The sequence below is a fragment of the Alligator sinensis genome, unplaced genomic scaffold (assembly GCF_000455745.1).
Source record: "Alligator sinensis unplaced genomic scaffold, ASM45574v1 scaffold665_1, whole genome shotgun sequence".
NCBI lineage: Eukaryota > Metazoa > Chordata > Crocodylia > Alligatoridae > Alligator > Alligator sinensis.
Genome location: NW_005842034.1, coordinates 882,566 through 907,586, shown reverse-complemented (window position 1 = coordinate 907,586; position 25,021 = coordinate 882,566). Strand labels below are relative to the sequence as shown.

Below are 25,021 nucleotides of genomic sequence, written 5' to 3'. Positions count from 1 at the left end.
TGCCGTAGCCCAGCTGCCGCTGCTGCTTCCACCAGGCTGCTTCACTGCCCACCACATCACCCCTCTCGGGTAGAGCCTTAGCCCAGCATGCAAACGGTGGGAGGAAGTGAGGGGAGCATGGCCCCCCTCCCCTGTCTATTACTTGCACTGCTGGCAGTGGGGCCAGTGTGGAGGCGACAACAAGTCTTGCCTCCCCACTCCACCCTCCTGTGCTAGGTCCTTCAGTGGGCCATGTTTTTGCTGTGGGCACATAAATCAGGAGGGCACATGTTCTCCCCCACCATACCCCTCCAGTGCATCGCCTGTGTCCCCCACCTGCCTCCATAGACTTATCTGCAGGAACTGCTCTCTGCTATGTTGCTTGGCTGCTGCATGCATGTGTGCACATATGCACATGTATGTGGTGCCCCTTGCCTGTGATCATCACAGGGATCCTGGTTTTTCTCGATTAAAAAATAAAAATAAAAAAAATTACTAATTCTCTGATAAAACCCCCAAAATCCATGATTAAAATGAAAAGCCCCCTCCCCCCGCCTGGCTCTGCTGGTGTCAGTCACTTCTCCCCCCAGTCCACAGACCCTCAAGCTCTGTTAGTGTGCCTCATTTCCCCCCACCCAGCCCTGCTCATACCCCTTACTCCCTCCCTATAGCTCACTTGCTCTGCTCGTGCCCCTGCTTCTCCAGCCCCACCACAGCAGGCTGCCAGGGCTATAGGGCCAGGGACTTGGGTCCACAGCCCCCAGCAGTTGGCAGCAGCTGCTGAAGTGGAGCAGAACCCACTTGCCACCCCCTCCCCTCCCCCCTGCTACCTGCTTGACTGCCTGCTGAGGGCTCGGGGGAGGCTTCCTGCCACTGCGTCGCTCCCAAACCCCGCGCACCATCCAGCTGGGCAGCAGCCCCAGTCCCAGCCCTGCCCAACTCCCTCCCTCCCTATGGGGGTCTCCTGCCTGACCATCCTCCTTCTGTTCCCTCCCAGCCCCCTGCATGCTGGAACTCTGCCAGCCTGCAGAGGGCTCATTGCAAAGCTGCAAAACGCACAGGTTTCTCTGCTAAAATGAGAAATCCACGTTTTCCTCTGGTGAAGTGGGAAATCTGTGTTTTACTCCGTTGTTCTGTGGGAAACGGCAAACCTGGATCCCTAGCAGCCTCCTCCCACTCCCCCAGCCCCAGGCAGCTCTTTTGCAGGCTGGAACTCTGCCAGCTTGCAAGGGGAAACCTATGGTTTCCTGGGTTTTTCTCTTTCAAAGGAGAAAATCCGTATTTTTCTGCATCAAACAGAAAAGCCACTTCTCTGCTCGTGATACTGAGAGGCAAGTTTTAGATGGTCTTCTGAAAGATCTGCTAAGCTTTTTCCATGAGTATTTTTATTTGATATAAAAACTGGCTATATGAAAAGTCTTTCAAAAATTGCCAGTGGACAGTTTTGTTTAACTTGCCTGTGAAATTTTATTAATTGTACGTTGGGACCACGTTACTTTTTAAGACACTGTTCTACATGAAGAAATTTTAATAGATGTTAAGACCTATTTAATTAATCAGGTTAAGTGGGGAGAAAAATAATTGTCTGGTATATTTAAGCAGAGGCTTGAGAGTTGGAAATCAAAAATTTAGGCCCATCTTTTGCCACTTCCTTACTGGGTAACTTTGTGTGCGTCTACCTTCCCTAGTCTTTGTTTTTAAGTTGAGGATCAAAATACTTTTATAATTGGTGAGGAGTAGCAGTGGAAAAGTTGAATATTGTAAGTAATATGACAACACAGCTATAGTGTTGATCTGAATTATTGTAATTTTTTCTAAAGTTGTGATTAGAGCTTGGTCATATAGGAGAACTTGAATATAATCATTGTTTTTTTTCTTTTTCATTGTTACCTGACATACAAATATAAATTATAATGGTAATTTATCCAAGTTTAGCTGTAGAAAGATTTCAGTTGCAGGATTTTTGTCTTCATGCTTTTATTAATGCTAAGTGTTTGTATTGTTGTTAGATGTCTAAATTCTAAAATTTTGCAGATCGACCTTTTGACCCTCAAAGATGAATATGAGGATTTTTCTTGGCATACTGCATAAACATAATTAATTTTATCTGCCTCTTTCTGTTGTAGGGCATGCAGGAGTTTCTGCTAGCATGATGAAGAAGAGAACTTCCCACAAGTAAGATATCCCTTATTCTTTCTAAACTGCAGCTGTTCTTCCCAGTGTGGCATTCACTGTCTTTACTCTAGAAGGATATCCTCCTGTATATATTACTGTTCCAGCCCATTACTTTTTTGTTCTAAGAACTCTGTAGAATTGTGTTCAGTCAATACTGTATTTACTCAAATCTAAGACAAGTTTCCCCCCTTCCCCCCAGCCAGCATTCAGGGGAATACTTTATCTTAGACTCATGTACAAAACAAAGTGGGGAGCAGGAGGCTGCTATGTTTATCAGACCCACAACACCCTCCTGCCTTCCCCTCTACTACCTCCCCCCGTGCTTACTGTCAGGCACAGTTCAGCTCCAGCTCATGCTCGGTTCCCTCCCTGGTATAGAGCACATGGAAACTTTGTCCCTTGCCCAGCCAACCAGCAGTACCAGCTCTGATGCACGGCCCCTACACAGCCTGTCAGCAGCACCAGTTCTGGTGCACGGCCCCTACACAGCCTATCAGCAGCACCAGCTCTGGTGCATTCAGCAGTGCTGACAATGCTGCATGGCTGGGAGGGGCTGTGCTTCTGTGTGCTGTGCTCCAGGAGGGAACAGAACCCAGCAATATCTGATAGTAAGGAAGCGGGGAAGGGAAGAGGCAGAGACTGGAGAGCAGGTGGAAGGAATGGGGATTGTGGGGAGTAGGAGGGGAGGGTCACAGGCTGGGGCTGGGGATTTTTGGTGGAGGGGGAGCAGGAAGACTGCAAGGGGAAGAAGTGTGGTGGGGTAGAAGGGAAAGGGGCCATGTAACCCCGTTCCCTGCAGCCACTGCTTTCCCTGCCATAGCACTTGGAGGGGGATGAATTTAAGACAGTCCTCCACTAATTATATTCTGTACCTGGAAATTTATAACAAATTTCCCATATATAGTATCTGATTATTGTGGGGGGTCTTAAATTCAGGGTCAGCTTAGATTCAAGTAAATGTGCCAAAGGGTTACTTTGCAAAAATGTTAACTTTTTTACTAAAGGAAAATAATTTAGTGCCTTTCTTTTTTTAATGCTGATGTTTGATTGTCAGCATTACATGAGAAACGTGTGTATAAATAAATTCTGTAACTTGCCTGAAGATTTTGGAAGAGTAAGTGGCAAGGAGAGTGTGTGCCAGCTTCATTGTCCAAGTGGACCATTGACCATATTGCTGTATGGTCAATATAAAATTGTAATATTTCTGTGATTAGTTTGTCCAAGTAGTAGATTATATTTAATCCAGTAATTGCTTTGTTTTTTGCTTTTGTCATGGGGATTTCCCATATTTGTTCATTCTTTCTTTTTCTTTCCCCATCATGATGCACTGGCATCATGATGGGGGTTTTTTTATTTTTTTAAATCTTATCTGCTCCCCAAACTCTCCCTGTGACTTAGGCAGAAGTAGCTAGATAATGGAAAGGATACATTTTGATAAAATGAGACAGAATTGCTTTCAGCACCTAAATAGATTAGGTCTGGTTAGTTCTCTGATGGATTTCCAAGACTTAAACTGAGTGCAGGTGAATTTAATTAGTATTTATTAAAATATTTGTTTGACGTGCAAAAACCTGGCTATGTTTTTCAAAGTATGCTTCTCAGCAAAATGGTACACGTCAGTTCAGGACTGTTGGACACCGTCGGCAATTTTGCAATTGCCTCTAGATGCTAATATCCCAGCAACAACACAAATATGATGTATAATTCAGATCCCGCTATAACTCCCTCCCCTTCCAGTAACTTTCATCTCTTCCCAAGCCAGAATGAAAAGATTAATTTTGTAGTGCACCTTGATGATAAATAAACTCTAGCCATCATTTTTTTGCATGCTAAACCCCCACCCCTTTCACCCCCCCCCCCCCCCCCCCCCCCCCCCCGATAAGATATACATCTTGTTTTGGAAACACGAAGAAAAAGATTTTTCTAGCTGCACAGCAAAATTCTGGTCACTTGAAACAGGAACAGTGTCTATTCATCAGGGTCACTCACCCTCCCCTTGCTGCTCAGCCAAAACCTAGAGGTTTGACCCTGTTGTGGCCAGTGCCAAATTGGCAGCAGCTTTTGGCTGCTTTTGGATTAGCACACTAGCAATACTAACAATATGAAGAAAGGGGCCCAATATTTAGCTATGATCCCTTGTATGAGTACAAATACTAAAGTACATCTTACAAATATTTTAATATTGAACTATTATTTATTGTATAGCAGTTTATAATAACAAAATAAGTCTTGCCAAAACATACTTTGAACAGAGAAATTAAACATGGTACTGCTTTCTGGATATAGGTCATAAAATAACCTTGTCTCAACTTGACCTTAATTTTTTCTCAAGCATTGATTTACTTTCTTATCTTAAACAGTGACTAACAGCGCCTTTTCCCAGTTACACTACAGTCAGACTCTGTTCTCTGACATTCTTCACATCAGCTCTCTGTCCGCATAAACTAGTATCTGAATCGAGAGAGTTGTCATTGTTTCATGGAAATGTAACACTGAGGTAGTGTTATGGAGAATGTATTCTTACCAATAACTTTGTGGCATGGTTCCACAGTTACTATTCTGTTGTACCTTAGTTTCAGTACCTTAAGACAGTGTGCCGTTTACTAAGCATTTACTTGCCAACAGGGGGACTTCTACCTCCTTTATACCTCACCTTGGTTTTGATTAGACTATTGGTGTCAAACTCACCCTGAGCCAGATCCTGGCTTTAGGGCTCTTTGTGGGCTTGGTCTAGCCTGGGGAACAGAGCTGTTTCAGCCTGGGGCACATGGCATCATTCGCAGCTCTGTTTCTATCCTAGAGCAGTGGCAGTAGTAATGGCACTGCCAGGTCTGCCATGGCACACATGGCACAATTGCTGCTGCCACTGCCATGTGCCCTGTGCCATGGTGATAGCTCTGACTGCAACATGAGGCATGCAACAGCTCCAGCACGGGGCAGCAACAGGGTCAGTGATTGAGAAGGTAAGACTATGGCAGTGGCAACAGGTAAAGCAGCTGGAAGGCAAACAGAGCTGTATCTGTCCTCGCTCACACTTCCTGCCAATCTCCATGTCCCATGAGGCCCAAAGGCCTTAGATTCTATAGCAGACTGTGGTCCACACCCACCACTCCTTTTCCCTGCTATGTCTCCCAACTTCAGGTGGCCCACTGGTAGCCCAGCAGCCAGATGGAATGCCTTCATCAATGGGATCTGGCCCGTGGGCCATCTGTTTGACACCACCTAATTAGAGTGGGACTGCTTTGCATTTCCTAAATCATTGGCTTAAATTTGGTTATTCTAAGGAGTTTTAACATCATCTAGAAGAGCCACATTGTCTGATAACAGGACTATCCATATACTTCCTATTTAAAAAAAAAGTAGGGGTGCACCAATAGAGATATTTGGGGCTGATAGTGATAGCCAATTTTTAAGGAGGCATATCAGCCAATACCGATCCAATTTCCAATACACAGCCTGGCAGGCTGAAGAGCAGTGTCCAGCTGGCTGGTAAGTCTGTTGTGGTAGAAGGGGATAGGGAAGGGAAGGGAAGGGGCATGGGAAGGGCAGATTGAGGCCCCTGCGGTGAGGGAGGAAGTGGGGTTAGGGCTGAGGCAGGAGCTGGGCCAGGCACTGACCAGGTGGGGCTAGCCAGGGCACAGGACGGAGCCATGGCTTGTTTGGGGGTGGGCAGCTCCCGCCACTGCACACACCCTGTAAGGGCATGGGGGGCAGGGGAGCAGCGAGTGACCCCTGAATCTGCGCAGGATGGGGTGGACTGCAGCTGTGGGCTGGGGCCAGGGCAGTACCGGGCTCTTCCCAATCAAGTTTACCCATCCACCCCACCCACAAGGAAGAACCCAGCACAGCCCCAGCCTGCAGCTGTAGCCCACCCCACCCCACCCCATGCACATCCGAGGGCACAAGCCTCCTGTGCCCTTGCAGGGTGCACGCAGTGACAGGAGCTGCCCCACCCTGCAACCCCAGATGAGCCATGGCTCCGTCCCGTACCCTGTTCCAGCTGGGCAGCACCTGCCCCAGCCCCACTCCCCTTTTCACCTTGTGGGCCTTGATCTGCACCCCCCCCACCCCTTTTCGCCCCCCCTCTCCTTGCACCAAGACAGATTTACCAGCTGGATGCAGCTCTCCAAGCTGCAGAGTTGTGCTCCTCACCACCTACGTGCTGCGCTGTGGCTGCACACATGCATGGGGCATTGATCAGCCACATTATCAGTCACATCAGGCAGATTTCTGATACAGTCAGTTTTCTTTATATCAGTGCCAATGTGATATTGGAATCATGTATTGGTGCACCTCTTAAAAAAAAAAAATTAGCATTTTCCTAAATTTCTATTTGTAATGGATCTTATTTCAGTCTGAATCATGTAATACAAATGTGGATTTTCTTCCTGAAACCACATAAATATAGGGATATGGGGAGGGTGTGCATGGTGGACATTCAGAGTGGTCTTATCTTATTGACAAGTGTTCTTATGTACTACCAAGAATAAGCAGTTTGCGTCTTTTCCGAGACTACTTATAGCTTAAGCAGAAAGGATAACAGGGCAAGTTGTTACTGCACAAGGAATTTCAAACTGGATCTGCTTGCATATCAAAACTTGTGTGTGTAAATGTGACACCTCTAGAAAACATTCTTGCATGTTTTACCAGTGAATTTTCTACCTTATGGAAACATTCTTCAGAAATGCCAGTTAGAGTTTTGCAGAGTAGCAATATGGCCTTCAGTCATATTTGCTCTTTGTTATCTCTGGATACTTCGATGATGGCATGATGAAAAATGCTTCTCCAGTCACTATTTAAAGAGACTGAATAGCCATCCTAAGTAGTACTGCTTGAAAATCACGTGATGTGTATACAACTATTTGTGCGTACAGTTACTCCAGGGGTAAACTGTTATCCCAGTAGTAAATTGAAATATTTGTACATGCACAATTCCATGACCTATTTTCCATGCCCCCTGTCACCAGGATTCCAGTGGTGGAGGAAAGCAGGGGTCAGTTGGAGTAGCTTCTTTTGTTTATGCCCTCCATTAGAGGCAGGACACCTACAGCTCAACAGATTACTGCTAACCAAAAGTATTTGGCTTGAGTTCTTGTACATTTGAAGTTGAGTGCATGCACATACACAAATCAATAAACCACACTTAGTGTAAGTTAAGTAACCTTTCTTATAAACCAAGAAATTCAGCATTTAAGATTATACTTATTAGGAAATCCAAATATTCTGGTATGAGAAACCACAGGAAAGGCACCTGTATAGCCCCATTTTCTTATATTATGGAGCACTAATTTTGAATTTATTACATCTGTTTATTTGCTTCCCTTTTTTCTCACAATTAACATTTTACTATAATAATAAGATACTAAATATTTCTGAGGTTTCAGTCTACTTTGGGAAGAAATATAACTTCTAAGAAGTACTGAATTTTAAAACAAACTCTATTACCAAAGTGAGAAACAAGTTGATCTTTGTCTCCAAGTAAGACAAAGGTAGTTAGACTGGGTATGGGCTTGTTATTCCAAAGTGGGCAGCCTTTTCCATTTATAACTGATGATGGACTATGACAAATACTGTACCACTTGAAATAATACATATTTGCCATATTTTTCAAATACCTGTTTTTGTATCTTGGAATAGCAAGAATGAGTAACAGGTTGTCACTTTTAGTTTACATGTGACCATTAGATTTTTTTAAACCTGATTTTCTTCACCCCCCTACCACCACCACCATTTTCCTTTTTAAAGAAGGCAGTAAGATTTAGGCATTAGGGATTAGGTGTATTTTGCCTGCATTCTCATAATTCCATGTTGCAGTTATATTGTCATCTGTGTACCAAACTCAGTATTTAGATGAGTAGTTCTCAACATTTTTAGGCTCGAGACATGCTCTGATACATCCAAGGCGCCCCTTGGAAAATCCCAGCTCCTAGTTTTTGCTTTGTTTACTAAGTAAAAACAGTAAAGCAATTCACCTGTTGCAAAGAACTTGGACCATACAAGGTCAGACTCTTTCAAACACTAAGGATTCCTATGTGAAATCTCTGGGTGCATTTTTAAAATCACGTTTACTCACTTAAGAGTTCTGTGATTGTGTAGCACCCTGTGGCACCCTTGAAAGAATGTCAAGGCACCCTAGGATGTCATTGCACCGTGGTTGAGAATAATTGATTTCAATTTATGATGGCACTTCCAGTGCAACTATCACTCTGATACCTAAGGACCAATCGTCAGCCCCTTTGCATGTGCCATTTCAGTAGTTATTTATGATGACGTGGGAGGGGGTTGGATTTTTTTTAAATCCAGGAAAGAGGGTGCCCTGTAAAAATTTAACTCGTAGCGTTTTACATGGTATGCTGGCAAGTACAGTTAAAGTACAATTTATTTTAATCTGCATTTATGCTATTTAGTGCGGCATCTTTATGAATTTGTGCAGAAAGGGGAAAAGGCAGTATGTGAAAGTCTGGTCTGTGCACCAAAGTAGTAGCATAAGCAGGAAATTTAAAATCTATAATAGTAATGTGGCCACATGGGATGTTATAACAGTTATGATAAAGCTCACGCAAGTCAGCATGTTGAGATCTTAAAAGGCAAAGGATTAAAAAGAAATTCTTTTATGTTTTGTCTCAAGTTTTCTGAAATACAAATTATCTTGCAAAAACTGGGAAAATAAAACACTGCTGAGGGGCAACACTGAGCCATAGAATGTTATAAAGATGCATGGTATCTGAATGAGCTTTGTATATTCCATATGAAACCAACTATTAAGGTGAATAAGGGATGTGTTTCATATTCACAAACTATATTATAAAATCCTAGTATAAAAGACTTGCGAGTCATTTCTGTCCTCCCTGAAGGAGTACATAAGAATACATTGTTTAGTCCTGGTAAAAATCCGTCGTCTCATCCATCGTCTCATATGTATAAAGACACACAATTCTCTTTTGGCTGCTCTTTGGTTTGGCAATAAAATAATTGAAGTTGACAGAAGATAATAGCCATATTGTTTATTACAAGACACTCTTCTTAAGGGGAGAAAAATTTTCATTTACAGGTAGTTTTGGTTGATTCATACATTGTAACTTTGTTCTGCTTTCTCTGTGCACCACTTTATACACCAGGCAGAAGCTTATGGCCATTTTTTTGGAAAGGCCAGGTTCAATATTGAAGGTGCATGATGTCCTGCCCCCTTTCCCCCCCTCCTCCCCCATTGTATTTTTTAAAAGTTGAGCTATTTTTTTGTATGGAACATTTTTCAAACCAATGTTAAGGCATCAAATGCTTATAATCAGAAAGTAAAATTGGTTATTCAGTAAAACCAAAATATATTTATTGGTTCACTCTAGAGTGCAACATAAAGCATAGACAGTATAAATGGTGGAAATATAGATTTTTTTAAAAAAATAATGAAGCATTAGGGACACAGGAAAAGGAAACTTTATAACTTGCTTAAACTTGGTGTTCTCTCTTTACCCACCTGTCCTAGTAAATTCTTTTCTTCCTTTTTGTTTTCAGAAAGAACTAGTCTTTTCATCTTCATGTCTAAAGATGGAGGGTGGGTTATCTTCAGTTTAAATTAACTCATTCCATGCAAAATCAGCCTGTTTTGTGGCATATAAGAGTGCAGTTTTGCTTCACTGATTCCCTGCAAATTAAATTTCTGAAGTAGTTCCGATCTAGTCAGAAAAAAGTGAATAAAAAAACCCCCTAATTTATTTAAAAATAAATAATGAATTTTATGCTTTTCCCTTCCTTTCCTGGAGAAAGTTTGTTTGATATATGTTTGTATGCTAGCAGTCATTTATGATGCGAGTCTCTATTCAAAATTGAGAGGGAAAATCCTGATTAGATTAATCATGACAAGTGAAATCTGTAAGTGGGGTGGAATCTGTTTAAGTTCCCATTAAATATTCTTTAACGAGAATTGCAGATGTGAACTTGGAACAAATATAGCAGGAACTGTCTTTTTTCTAGAAGCCCCAGGGGATGGAGAGCTGCTATTTCAATCTGACATAATTTATGCTGTTCAACAACTTCGTAGAATGATGGAAACATATGATCAGGCTTTCCAGATCTCACTCCAAGTCTAAGGCCATTTCTTGGGTTTCTTCCAAATATTGTGTTACTCTGAGAGAGTGATCAACGCTCCTACTGATACATATTTGGATTGCTGTTGCTGTTTTCTCAAGAACGACACAAATTGATTCTTGTGCAATTCGGTTAATAAAGAATAATGTTATTCAAGTTCTTGTACCAGATTAAATGGTTGGCAAAGTTGTAGCAAATGGTAATCTATCAAATTCAGAATTACTTTATCTTATGTTTTATAGTAAACTGTTTTAAACCTGATAGCTCTAAATATTTTATCAAAGGTGCTTATTGTATGATAAAAAGAATATGCAATAATTTAGTTATATATGTATCTCTCTTTAGCATTACTATATTATACTGATAATCATATAGCATTTACTACACATGTGCTCTCTATATTGTGGTTCAAATTTGTTTTCATGGTATACCAAAATAAGGGAGTTGTTTTGTTTTATTTTTTAATTGGCCAGCTATTACTATTTGGCAGAATTGACAGTGACAAATAGCAAACCTAACTATTAGTCATGACTTGTTTTAAAAAAAACTTGCAGGTATTCACAAGTGGAAATCTTTTGTGCTAATGAGTTCTGGTTTTGATGGAAAGTTTTATAAAGAAGGCATAAAACACTGAGGAAGAAGTGAAGCAGATCTAGTCCTACTAGAAGGAGTATCTTCTGTGGTTCTCCCTTGTTGCATGTCATTCGGGCAGTGTGTTTACTGAAAAGGAACCATGCTGTTTTTTGGGGACATTGCATGTTTGTAGAGTACTTCTGAGGTTATACTTTCCTTACTGATAGCATTAAAAAATTATCCTATCTTCAGAAAAAAAGTGGAGACTAGGATAAAGAAGTATATTTGCCCTACAAGAACAGCAACCAAACATCACATTATCCTGGCTGTTTCCTATTCTTTTAGGGGAAGTTAGGGAGGTGTCTTAATCTCAGAATCTGATAGATATTCAATGTCTTGTCAATAGAGATGATATTGGGGGGTGACTATAATAAATTCAGACAACTTTCATTTTGAAGGCAGAATTAAGGTGTTTAACAGGTAAGTTTTTTTACTTTTCCATCATTAAATTGTCATATGTTGTTTAGATATCAAGAAGGGCTAAAATTGCAGAATTATCTCAGGTTAAAGAAAACCAATTTAAACTATTAGGAATTAGTGATAATGAAAATGGTTTTACTTTATAGTTCAACTGTAGTTGTTGACTTGAGTCTTCATAAGCTGTTTGCAGAACTGTTGGGAACTAGAATTTTTGTTGCCCTAAAAGTTCTTATATTGAAATGTTTTCATTCTCCATTAGAACAAAAAAAAAATTACAAACAAAAATTCTTTAAAACTTCCACTTGGAACCATCCATCACATGGTATATGCATATAAAGTTGAATATAGCCATCATAATAAATATAACACTATAAATTAAGTGAATCAAAGTGGTACTATAGAAGTGATATAGTATCAGCTTTCTCCTATCAACAAAATTAATCAATTGGCATTTCCCTGCAAAGTGTTGAAAATTGAGGTCTGTCAAATCAATGGAAAACTGTTCTGTCAAAAACTGTTTTCACAAATACTACTTAATGGATCTGCTTATTTCAAGGTACTTGGCAGTTCTTCAGGTACTGCACATTACTGCGTCAGTGTTCTTTTTCACTATTGTACTTATTGTGTTTTCTAGATAATGTTAGATAATCAGTATAATAATCTAGCAAGTAGTAGTAAGAATAAGGGATACACTAAAATGTGTGCAATATTTGCTCAATGAGTAAGCATAAATATACTCATTTGAAAATATATGGAAACTTTCCTGTTAAAAAAAAAAATTATCTTTAGTTAAAATTAGAAGAAATGTTTGCCTGTTCAGTAGCTTACATATGAGTATCTATATGCAGAAAGCACCGAAACAATGTGGGACCAAGCAAACCTATTTCTCAGCCCCGAAGAAACATTGTAGGCTGCAGAATACAGCATGGATGGAAAGAAGGGAGTGGACCTGTAACACAGTGGAAGGGGACAGTTCTTGATCAGGTTCCTGTAAATCCCTCCCTGTACCTTATTAAATATGATGGATTTGATTGTGTCTATGGACTAGAACTGCACAAAGATGAAAGAGTTTCAGCGCTTGAAGTCCTTCCAGACAGAGTTGGTAAGTGTTTTTTGATGCACATGCATTATGTTGCATGCTCCTTCTGCATATGTGGTGGAATGCGTTCTGCCAAATATGTGGACATTCAAGTACAGGCAACCCCTGCTTAACACTGTTTTGCTTAGCGCTATTTTGCTGTAATGCTCATTTTAATTGATACCTGATTTCACTTAGCGCTCAGTGAGTTTCATTATAGCGCTCGTGCTTGCCATCTTGGGTCATGAAAAGCAATTGCAGTCACTATCTTGGGTCATCAAATATGTTCAGTTTTACTTAATGCTTGTTTTGCTTAACGCTCAGCTTTTCAGGAATCAATTAAGCGCTAAGCAGGGGTTGCCTGTAGTAAAAAAAAATGATGAAATTAGTACATTTTTATCATACCGTGGTGGGTAATTAAGATCCTCTGTTCATATTGCCTGATATTATGGCTTTGGCTGCCATTTTAAATGGTATGCTTGCACATTCTGTAATATTAATCATCCTTCCTTCAAGGATTTATCCTTAATAAGCTTATACAATGCTTAGTTAGACTAATACTCTGTTTAAATGCTAATGTGTTGACCCAAGAAGATGCTTGCATGAGATCTAATGAGAATTCTCTCTCTACAAAATATCTTCTGGTCCTTCTACAATTTTTACTTTGTATCAAGTTTTTTCAGATGTGCCTTTCTTGATAAATACAGTTCTTTTAAATGAAATAACAAAAGCAATAATAAGTTTTTTGTTTTTAACGGCTCACTCTGACTGGTACATCCTACAGGTTTTTTTGAAACCCTGAAGTTCAGTGTTCATAATTTGCACTAGTTGCCACTAACTCTCAAATTGGATCAACCATTTGCAGCATTCCCTAGTGAAAACCTCATTAACAATAGAATCTGAAAGCTGTTTTGCAATTGCTTACCTTTGCCAAATATTAATTTTAAGATAAATGAAAATTGTTTGGTATGTGCTATATAACCCACCATTGGTTTTCCTCACCATTTTGAATTATTTGTTAACATGACCCTGTGCTGTAGCTTCAGAAACATATTGTTGTTGCTTTGGAAAAAGTCGATTTGAATTATTTTAATAAATAATCATGACTAAAATTTTGCATCTTTTAACCTGACTATACCCAGGGAATAAAGATATCCATCAGGGCTGTCCACAGGCTGCATGCAGCCTCCAATGGGTTAATTTGTAGTCCCCAGATTCCCACTCAGGCGCTGCTCCCCCCACCCCTACTCCATTCTTCTGGCTCCAGGCTAGCCCTGCCCCACCCCGGCTTCCACCTCTTGACCCCACCTTAGCAGGTGTCCTGGTATGCTCATGCAGCATGATACAGCAGGGGAGCCTGAAGCCAGTGAACTGTGGGTAAGGCTGGGGTGCCTGTGCATGCAGTGCAGTGGGGGGTGCCCACGCAGCTCATGTCCCAAGCAGCTACTGACTCACACTGTTGAGGCCAATGAGGCAGGCAGCTCGGTGTGTGCACCTTGGCCCCTTGAACAGCCCTGAGTTGCATGAAGCAAGTAATTGTTTCATAAATAAACCCATTTGGACAAAGCAGTTAATATGATTTCTGTAGAATATGTAGTATCCAGCTTTCTGAGTAAACCTGAATTTATTAAATATTATGTACATTTTTCAGCTTCATCTCGAATCAGTGATGCTCACCTAGCAGACACAATGATTGGCAAAGCTGTGGAACATATGTTTGAAACAGAGGACGGCTCAAAAGATGAGTGGAGGGGGATGGTCTTGGCTCGAGCTCCTATAATGAACACATGGTTTTATATTACCTACGAGAAGGATCCTGTCTTGTACATGTATCAGCTCTTAGATGACTATAAAGAAGGTGACCTCCGCATTATGCCTGATTCCAGTAAGTAGGTTAATATGTTTTGTTATATTAACTATATAGTAACAGATGCCTCTAGATTAGATTTTTGGCTTATGGTTAATTTATTAAATGAAACACTTTACAAACTCAGAAATCTTAAGGAAATGTTTATCTGTAATTTTAAAGATGACTTCTAAATGAAAATTTGTTTGAAATGATCAGTTTCTAATGTTAATGTTTTATACTGCCCTTGTCCACTCCTGCATGGTTTATAGCTATCTTCTTTTATGTATTTGTTTAATCAAGACGTGATTTTGATGTGAAAAAAGAAAAAAAAAAATCTACATTTTTTATTATCTTGGCATTTTGCTAAATGCAGCAGACCACAGCGTGAGAAGGATGAAGAAAAAAGTAAATATATGTACAATAAAGCAATTTTAAAAGTTAGTTACACAGTGAATAAATGCACATAAAACTCTCTTGTCCTTAATATTCCAGACTTCCAAACCAGGCCCTATAGAACAATTGAGACACATTTTGCAAAATCTAAAATCACCACCACCAAAATAACCATTATTTCCCCTCGTGGTTATCCCAGGTCCTACAGAATTTTAAGAGCTAGCCCTCCAAAAATTTTTTTTTTATAATTATGTTTGAGTCTGTTGAGCCAAGCTTAGATTTTTTTCCAGTTTCTGCTATCCTGCAAAGATGGAAACTGTCAAGTGAAGGGGAGGGGTTGTGCACATGAGTGCTGTATTCACACATGTAACACAAAAAGAAAAACATATATAAATGCTATAAAGGCTTTTGGCTATATTAAATTATATTAAATTCAGCCCTTATTTAACTAGTTTGGAACTACCAGTTTGCAAGTTGGTATGCTTAGAATAAGTGAAGGAGAATTCAGTGTTGCCGATATCTGTATTCCTCTCAACCATTATAGAAGTTTATTCAGTTGGAGTCTGAAATTTGATGGTGTGTATGTGTCGGGGTGGGGGGTGCGGTGGCAAGTCATGATAACGAAAAATGGAGATAGGAGGGGTGCTTTGGATATTTTTTAACTGGAAGGTAGTTGAAGCTTTTGTTCCTACAGAGAGGTTTTATCTTTTTCCTTAGAATCCTAGAAAAGTAGTGGTGGAAGGGACCCCCAGAGGTCATCTAGTTCAACCCCTTTCCTGTGGCAGGATTATCCCTATCCAAACCATCTCATACAAATTTATTGGTTAGCCCAGGGGTGCTCAACCTCCAGCCTGTGGGGCTCCCATAGGTCTGGAAATTTGGTGGTGGGGAAGCAATAGCAAGTTACACTGCCACCCCTCCCCTGCTACCTTATGCCCCGCAAAGCCAAATTGGGGCCACATCATGCCCCCTTCTCCTCACACGGCTGTACTGGGGTCCAGCCATACTCCCTTCCCCTGAAGGGCCCAACTTTTCCCCTCCAACCCCCCCCCAGCTGGATTGGTCCATGCCTTTTCACCCTGTGTACTAGATTGAGCCCACTGGCAGGATCTGACCAACTGAGCACTGTCCATCTGGCCCAAGGAAGAAAAACATTGGGCACCACTGGTCTAGCCTTTTCTCTGCCAGGAGTTAGAGAGAGTAGTATAGCTACTATATCATCTTATTTGGGGATGTATAGTATGCAAGAAATTCACCCTGTTTTGGAGAAGGATGAAGAAAGTTTTCCAGCCCCATACAGCAGAGCAGAACCTAATCTGCTCGCTCACACTCCTTTTGCTGTCAGGCAAAAGGTATTGTTTTAACTTTTTTTTTCAAAGCTGAATTTCTGCTCAGCCAAAAACTGAAACTGTATCTGAAGAATGGACTTCATGGGCAGATCTAGGATTTCGAAAAGAGCTAAAACCAGTCAGCAGTGCTATGAAATAGGAAAAGAAAAACCAGGAACAGTTAATAGATTGCAAAATTGCCAAAGAAATGATAGCTTGATTAGTGTGCTACATCAAGACCACTAAAAGGAAAAAGGCTAGTTAACACCTTTGGAGTGAAGAGCAGTTATGAACGAAGTCGATTTATGAGCCGTGAATATAACTGACTTCCTCAGCACTGCCTGAATAGAAATGCCACTGCTGCTGCCAGGCAGTTGCTTTTAATCTTTGGGTGGAGCAGGAACCAAAGTAACATAAGATTGCACCACTGCAACCTCTTTCCCCTCCCCAGGTTGTCTCTGCTGGACTCTGCCCGCCCTTCCACCCAGCTGCTGGTAGGAAGAGAAGGAAAAGAAGTAGCAGCCATTCTGCAGTGTCAGTGCACTTTTATTTTGGGCAGAAGAATCTGCTTTTCTCTTTAACATATGCACCCCAATTTTGGAAGGCTGATTTTGGCGGAAAGTGCTTGTTCAGTTCTTGAAGGCACTCTTTGAAACCATAGGGCGTTTATACACATGCTGCGGGGGGTGGAGGGGCCACTAGAGTGGCTCCCAGAGCGCCCCAGTGGGTTGCCGGGAAGAGCCACTCTAATTAAAGTGCCCAGAGCACCTTGTGTATCAGGACTTCAAAATGGCAGCAAATGCACTTTATCTAAAGCTTGTTTGGCGAGCTTTAAAGTGCCCCCCATTTTGAAGCACGGGGACACTAATACACAAGATGCAGGAGGCCGCTGGAGTGTGGTAATTACCACGCTTCAGCAGACTTGATTAATCGAGTCTTTTCCAACATGCTGGAATTACAGCGCATCAGAGCAGCCTCCCTGCTTGTGTATAGGCACCTATTAGGACTAAGCATTTTTTAAAAAATGAATTAGTTGATAATATACAACTATATAGCAAATATGCCATAATCTTTAGTTGTACAGCAAATTACACAGCTGTTATAAGAAGAATAAGTAACCTAGAGCACTGACAGAGTCTGGTTTATTTTGGGGATTGGGGGGAGTATAGAAAGGCTAGTTATAGTAGATTAGGTGTGCGGAAGAATCATCAGATAAATACTGAAAGATTTTTCAACTTTTAACTGAAAAGAGAAGAGTGATTGTTTAAAACATTTGTTTCTCCCAAGCCTCTTAAATCTGTATTGACTGGGCAAGGGTGAGGGAACACAGTTCTTTAAGTACTTTGAATACAAATCATTTTCCCTTGATACACCTCTCATCCTTGGCTGATCCTGTTTCATTCACTGGTTCTCCAGATATCCACAGACTCTTTCAGGGCTGAAGAGATTTGAGTTTTCCTTTTTTTTTTTTTTTAAATGGGCAAACTTGTTTTGTGAAAAGTGGTACCTGATTCACTACTTCTGCCTCCTAGCTTGATTGTATGTAATGGATGATTTGGCTTTAGAATGTGTTTCTCATTGGATTGGCAGATGAAGCTCTACATACATGTTAGAGCTGTAAATCATTCATTGTCCTCTGAAATCCATCTCTCTCGAGTTTTAGGGCTTTGTGACACTGTTTTAAAATCTTACAAAAATGTTGTCTGAATGAACAAGGAAGTGGCTGCAGGCTGTGTGGTATGAAACTGGCTCTTTGTTCAGATTCACCCAACTCTCTGGCAGAGTAAAATTTTTTTAAAGCAGTATGAATCATAGATGGCAAAAGATCATCAGCAAATCAGGCCTTCAGCAAATCAGATGAAGGATTTGTTTTAACTCGTTTCTACCAAAATGAGTTAATGTTTCCATCCTTCTTTCTGTTCAAGAATAGGATATAGTTTGTCATGGGACTAAAATTTCCACCACACCCAACAGCTCTTCCTTGCATCAGATAGACAAAGGACAAGATTTGCATTAGGCATGTGCAAAACAGCGCCCCTTCTGATTCGGCTTCCATTTTGACGATTCGACGGAACAGCGTTTCGTTTTGAGTTTCAAAACCACTGTTCTGTTTCGTTTCGTCGAAACTGTTTTACTGTTTCGACGGTGTTTCGATATTTCACCCATAGGTTATTATGGGGAAACATAACATACAGCAGGCAGGCAGATCGGGGGCTCACCTGCACCCCCAGGAAGGCTGCAGGGGTTGTGCCGGAGTCCTCCGGGGGGTGCAGGCCCCCAATCTGCCTGCTAGATGACAGACTGGTGCTGGGCACAACCCGCACCCAGCACCGGGAACATCCAGGTGGCAGCACCCGGCTCCTGTCACCTGGCAGGCAGATCAGGGGCTCACACCCAGGAGGACTCCGGCACAGCCCCCCGCAGCCCTCCTGGGGGTGCCGGCAGGCCCCCAATCTGCCTGCCTGCTGACAGGAGCCGGTTGCTAGTGCGTGGGGCCAGTGGCATGGGGCTGGGGCATATTAGCTCATGCAGGGACCCACCGCCCCAATCCTGGAGTGGAGGAGGGTCCCCACATTCTCCTCGAGTCGGTTCCGGTACGGGGCCGGGGCAGATCAGCTCGTGTGGGGACCCACCACCCTGATCCTGGGGTGTGGGAGGGTCCCTGCACGAGCTGATTTGCCCCGGGCCTTGCACCCTCCTTGAGCCAGCTCCAGTATGGGGTCGGGGCAGATCAGCTCGTGGGAAGTCTACTCTTTATTGCTGTGTTTACAGATGCTACACTAGGAACAGTTATTCGTCTTAAGTTGTGGGAACCATTCTGAACGGTGTTCTAAAACTACAGAAGTCAGTGTTCCAAGGATGTTAGGGATGCAGTTTTCAATCCTGATGTGCTATTTACCTCATAGTTTAATTTGTAAAATTGATGAGATTTTTCTACATGTGCTCTTAACTTATCATGTGTCCTTAGAAAAACTGCTTTTTTCTTTTCTCTTACATCTGCAAAGAGACTAATTGCATTCTAGGTTTTTCCATGTAAGTAGGGATGCACTGATTTTGCTATTTGCACAGAAAATGTGAAATCAGGCATTTTCCATGAACATTGGAGAAATCCATGGAAAAAAAAGGAGCCCTGTGAAAAGCAGGGTTCCATGTAAAATTAAAACATTTCTCAGTTTCACTGTCCCCCAAGTGCTGATTAGGCAAGAGGCCTGCCCTCATGCCATGGTGGGGGGGTGGGGCTGGACTGTGGGGAGCAGAGCTGGGGCAGGGGGGCAGTGTTGCCATCCCTGGCAAGGGGAGTGGGCCTGGGTCAAGTGCAGAGCTAGGCGAGGCCGGTGGGGGAGCATGGCCCAGCCAGGAAGTGGGAAGGGGCTAGGAGGGGCAGAGCCAGGTCAGGTTGGAGGAGCCAGGGGACAGCTGGATAGTGGTGGCTCTTTCCTGTGCAGACCAGGCCCAGGTGGGGAATGGGGCCAGGCCAGTCCAGGCTGCCAGCCTATGTGTCTGCCGGCTGCCCTGGCCAGTCAGAGGCACTGGGGAAGCAGACATGATCTGTCTGGGAAATTGGAGCCCGGGGCCATGTGAAATTTGGCCCCAGGCTCTGCAATTTGAGTGCATCCCTACATAGAACTTTTCTTTTATTGTATTTTACAAGGAAGAAGGGACTGTTTTGTGTCCTGATGCTAAACTTTTGCCATGGATTCCTTCTGAATCTGGCTTTGCCTGTTTTTTTTTTTTAATTTGTTTCCTGTAGCAGAGAATGTTATTTCCATAAATATGAGGTTTCTAAACTTCTAGGACAATGCCTGATGGAAAATAACTTGGGTTACTGGTAGCTCTGGGGGATGAGTCTAACAAGAAAAACCTTGTATTAACACTTTCCGTATGGATTCGATTCTGTGTACAGACTCTTTCATTCATTGGTATAAATTTAGGCAACTTAGGTTTCAAGATCTAAACTAGGGTTCCTGTTCTTCCCTCCCTCCCCCCATGTAGTGAAACCCAGTTAAATACCTTTAAACTTGGATGAAATGCTGTGGAGGCAGTTTTTAAATAAGTACAGTGTTGTGACATCTTTACATTTCCACTCTCCTTTCCCAGTTGTTTGAATTTCTTTTACTACATTATTGAACTAGAGAGAGAAATTGAAAAACTTTGGAGAGTGAAACCCCTCTGTAACCTCTGGTTCAGACATTCATATCCATTAGAATTCATTCTCATGGCCTCCAGTGGGCAGTGTTTGGATAAGTAGAATATCGGTCTGTGTGCATATTCTACAAATATTGGTTCAGATCATTCGACACTTCTTTTTTCAGAAGTGTCATTCATTTGTTATAATCTTGTATGTGTATGCGATGAAGTAGGAGCCAATATATTCAGTGCATCTGAGAGTATAGGTATAGTATAACATTGCAACTGGAATTTTATGAAAGTAAAACGTTATCTAACCACGTCCCCTCTAGCCTCCCTGTGATCATACTTTTAAAAGTGTAACGCTGAACTGTAGTTGTCTGAACAAACTATATCTTTTAGAGTATTCTTTGAAATGTGTAAATCTGCCCTCCAACCCCCAACTCATTTCTTATATTTTCACATATTCCAAGGCAGGGGTGGGCAATGCTTCAGAGCTGGGGGGTGAGAGTGAGAGATTTAATAAGTTTAGTTCAGAGCATAGGCTACTTCCGGCTCAGCCTGCAGCAGCTGTCACTGCTCTCACCCACAGTGCCACCATCACTGCTTCTGGTTGTTGCATGAGCAAAGCCACTTCCCACCACCGGCCAGATAAAATGGCTCCAGGGTTTGCCAGCCTTTGTTCTTAAGTAACCTTGGCAAATGTCACCTGGAAATAAAAGTCGATAACCTCCTAACAAAGTGCATCTTGTGTTTATGCTTTTATAGATGATTCGCCTCCAGCAGAACGGGAGCCAGGTGAAGTTGTGGACAGCCTGGTAGGCAAACAAGTGGAATATGCCAAAGAAGATGGCTCAAAAAGGACTGGCATGGTCATTCATCAAGTTGAAGCCAAACCCTCTGTCTATTTCATCAAGTTTGATGATGATTTCCATATTTATGTCTACGATTTGGTGAAGACATCTTAGACGTCATCCTGAACTTTTGCCAAATTTGTGGAACTATTACATGTAAAATTTGTAGACAAAAAGACTTGACTGCTTTCCAGTTTAATGAAAGCTTAAATGTCCCTGCGAACCCACAATCTCTGCCAGCAAAACTGTTTTGTTCTGAATAATACAAACATTTATGTGAACGTGACACATTTTGTGTAAGGGAACTCCTTTTCTTGAAGGAAGTCGATATATTTTGGGGGGAGGGAGTACAGTAAAGAACAGCGGCAAATTCAAGCTGTGTAAAGTTGATCTAGTATTGTAATCATTAATCTAAATTTTTCATAGATTTTAACTTTTTCTTCAACCTTGCACTCACCTGTTCAACTGCCACATGCAAGTGTAGTTTGATATTTTTGATATTGCCTTCTTATGTAACATTAAATTTAATTTCTTGGCTACTGGCAGTCCTTGTTTTCAGGGTTGGGACAGAGATGGTTTTGAAAGGTTTAAATGGCTTGTGCAGTGTTAAGGAGTACCTAACCCACGTAACATCAATCTACTGTGTTTCTACACTACTTCATACTAGCTGTTTAAGGAATAGCAATGCTTGGAATTATTTGTGCATCCTAGTCACAAGACGGTGTATGATTTATGCACCTTGCAGTGAAAAGGCTTTAAACTATGAAACGGTATAGTTAATCTGTATGAACAGATAATGAGAAAATGCAGGTTAGTGGCCGACATTTACAAGTGGTAGAACCAGTAAAAATATCCATAACAAGGCTGCCTTCTATTCTAAATGTTGTATTTTGTTATACACACTTAGCAAAACCCAAGTGCTTGGTGCCAAGACTTTTATTTTAGCGAAGGAGAAGCATTTGTTGCCTTCTGCTCAGTCTGCTGCATTCCCTTTATTTTTTCTTTTCTTTTCGTTTCCTTTTTTGGTCCAAGAAGGCCTGATCTCTTCTTTCTGGCTTTTCCACATAAGGAGTGTCCGGACAAATCTACAGCTTTAACCTGTTGTCGCCTTTTGTGGTGTACATTGTACTTGCTTTGAGGTATGCTGTTAACGTGAATTTCATTCAATGAACACTAGAGTTCTGCATGCCAGTGGTGTAATATCTAATGAAAGCTATAGGCAGTCTCAGTGGTTCGGTCATCTGCATTAGATTGTGGATGTAAATAGCAACCCACAGCAGCAGAATCCTTTCACAGTTTTAATCTTGCAAGATAGTTATAAACCAAGGTAGTTTTTAAATGTGGCAGCTTTTTAAAAGTAATCAGGATTGCAGAAATGGTAAGCATAGCAGCAAAATTGTCATGTCACATTAAGGCAGAGCTTTGCAAGTGTAAAAGCACTGTTTAATGGAAATATGATATATGAAGCTAGTTATCACTGTTGAGGGAAAGTATACCCAGATATCCAACCTTACACAGTTAGTGGAAGGCTAGAAAAAGAGGTGCTGTTTATCAGAGCTCTCAGAGGCCCAGTGACCTCTACTTTGGGTGGTGTTGATACTGAAGACTCACTGATTTAAGTCCCTTTCTATCCATTTTTTGCCTAATTTCATATTTTAGCCTTAAGGCTTGTGCCTCATTATGCTGTTTGAATGGTAATAAATACTCATTATATAAATACAATACCTTAATTCTTTGTCCATTGCTACTATTGCATTATGTCCAGTATTTCATCATGGGCAACCAAAGGCAGGCTATTGTCTTTCAGTGAATAGCTTCTCAATGCAGTTCTTAAGCACTAAGTACCTGAGTCATAAATGTTCCTTGTGTTTTGAACAAAGTGAGCAGATTTGCAACACAGTGTTTTTTCATCCTGCAGATCTGTTATGTGTTTTCTATTGACTCTTAAGAGTCCTGCATGTAAATCTCAAAGCTGAGCCTGGCTCCATGAGCCCAAGTTGATATTTGTGGCACAAGAATGAGTGAGTGTATTGATTAAACACAGGATACATGAATAACCTAGTACAATTGGTTTTGGGCTATACATCTGAGGAATACAAGGTTTGTTTTGAAATATTCAAGGTTTAGGTCTACTGAAACATTTTTAACATTATAGGCTTGCACTTATGGGTTTTCTGCAAGCCACTTTAATACACCACGTATTCTGCCAATTCAAATATAATCAATAATATGTAAATTTTATGGTTGTTTTCTTAAGTGTCCCTGTTGTGTCTGTTGCTTTTTTTTCTTTTTCTTTTTCCTTTTCTGATAGCTTAAACCACCTTTTTTGAGGCTTGAGACTAATTCCACTCCCTGCCCATCTGCTTTGGGCTTTGTTTTAGGCTCATGTTTCAGATCTGCATGCAGTGCTTGCGTTACCCTGGTAACTAAATGTTGGTTCCTTGTTCTAGGGGTTCAACATTACTTTCCAAAATTATCATGGGGCTTGTGATGACACAAGCCATGGATCTGTGTATAAAAGTTATTGGCCTTTCTCATTTACCTGCTGTAGTATTGTTGTATATTGTGTGTGTGCGTGTGTGTGATGTCAGGCTGCCATGTAAAACTTCTAAAAGGAAAAAAAAATCTTAAATGCAGACCATCCTTTTTTGCATGCTTAGAAGGTAGAACGTTCAATGTAACAAACTAAAGTTGCATGTTAAAATGTTTAGGTTTTTGTTTTTGTTTTGTTTTTATTTTGTGTTCAGTTTTTTGTGAATTTGCTTATTGTGCTGTTTTAATGGTTGTTAGTAGGATTAAATGCACCAGTGAGGCGAGCATAGTGCCAACGGAAGGTAATTTTCCAGTTGTACGTGTCATACAGCATTTGAAGGGACCATGTATTCTGTTTAGGAGTAAATAAAATCATAGCTAAATCTGAAACACTACATTTTTTACTTTTTCTTTTGAGTGCCAAACCCTAAATTTAGTTGGAGTAGGATGTATACAGACCTAACTACATTGGGGAAAACCCTTTTTATTGCAATATATAAAAGCCTTCTTAAATCAATTAATTTAAAAATGAAGGTTTTATCGGAAGACAGAAGCAATTACAATCATTTCAGGGAAAAAGAATTATGGCAGAAACAGTTTCTGGTTCCTTGAAAATGCTGTGCTTTTTGTATTTTACATCATTAGTGCAATTTGGATGGTTCTTGGTATGTGTATAGTTCAAAGGTCTTCGTGTTCACATTTTAAGATTAGGTAATGACTTCATCTTTAGAGCTTGGTTTCATTATTTTTATTTTATTTTGAACAATGTAGACAGTTCCCTGTTCTCTGCATTTAGAAGTATAAACACTTTAAATCTGTTACTTAATTCTGTAAGTAATTTTTATAATTATGATGTAACTCTATCCTTAAAACATTTAAAATAAACCCTTTATGTGCAACTTATGACTGTAAATTTTGTTCTCATGAGCAAAATATAGTGATGTGTTTTAAAATTGTGAAGAAGCAGTTTCTTCAGTTTTATAATTAAAAAGGATTTATTATTTTAATGTTATGAGCCATTTATGCTGATATAATACTATGCCCTTTTGCAACAAGTTTGCTTGTTAAGCCAAGTCTTTATTCTCTCTCTTGCCAAGTAAGTATGAGTGTTGATAAAATGACATTTAAAGCGGATGGAATTTGATTATGAAGTGAAGTATAGTGCTTAAATTGTACTTTTATCAAAGGCAAAAAATAAACTAAGGGAGTTATGCAAGCCTGTAAAGGAGCCTGTAAATTAATATATTTTCAGTGCATGTTACAGATGTCATTCTGAGGACAGTAGTTCTGATATTGTGGATACTGGAAGCATTTTTGCTGGTGTTGCTCCATGCCTCCTTTGATTCAGTGTTCCAAATTTCAAGTTAAAAGGGAGATCTTTATTTCATTCATTAAAAAAAAGTGTTCAGATGAAAATTGGCTGTTGAGACTGCGTCAGTGATACTTTTCACCCACAGAGCTCTAATAACTTTACAAAGATGGGTAAGTATAATTCCTCAATATATGAAGATGTGGGAGGTTTTTTGTTTGTTAAAATATGTGCTTGAAAGGACATTTTAAGTCTCTC

The 25,021-nt window shown here is 40.8% G+C and overlaps 1 protein-coding gene across 3 annotated transcripts in view; it reads left to right on the top strand.

The window, feature by feature from the left end:
- The window catches only part of SPIN1 (spindlin 1), a 90,182-nt gene extending 65,512 nt beyond the window's left edge, over nt 1–24,670 (top strand). For all 3 annotated transcript variants that reach the window (XM_006022401.3, XM_006022399.3, XM_025202665.1), the window contains 4 exons: nt 2,106–2,154; nt 12,141–12,394; nt 14,022–14,255; nt 20,837–24,670. In XM_006022401.3, coding sequence (XP_006022463.1) covers nt 2,106–2,154; nt 12,141–12,394; nt 14,022–14,255; nt 20,837–21,036 — 737 coding nt within the window. In that variant the 3' untranslated portion in view covers nt 21,037–24,670. The remainder of the gene's footprint in view (nt 1–2,105; nt 2,155–12,140; nt 12,395–14,021; nt 14,256–20,836) is intronic.
- The last annotated feature ends 351 nt before the right edge of the window (nt 24,671–25,021 follow it).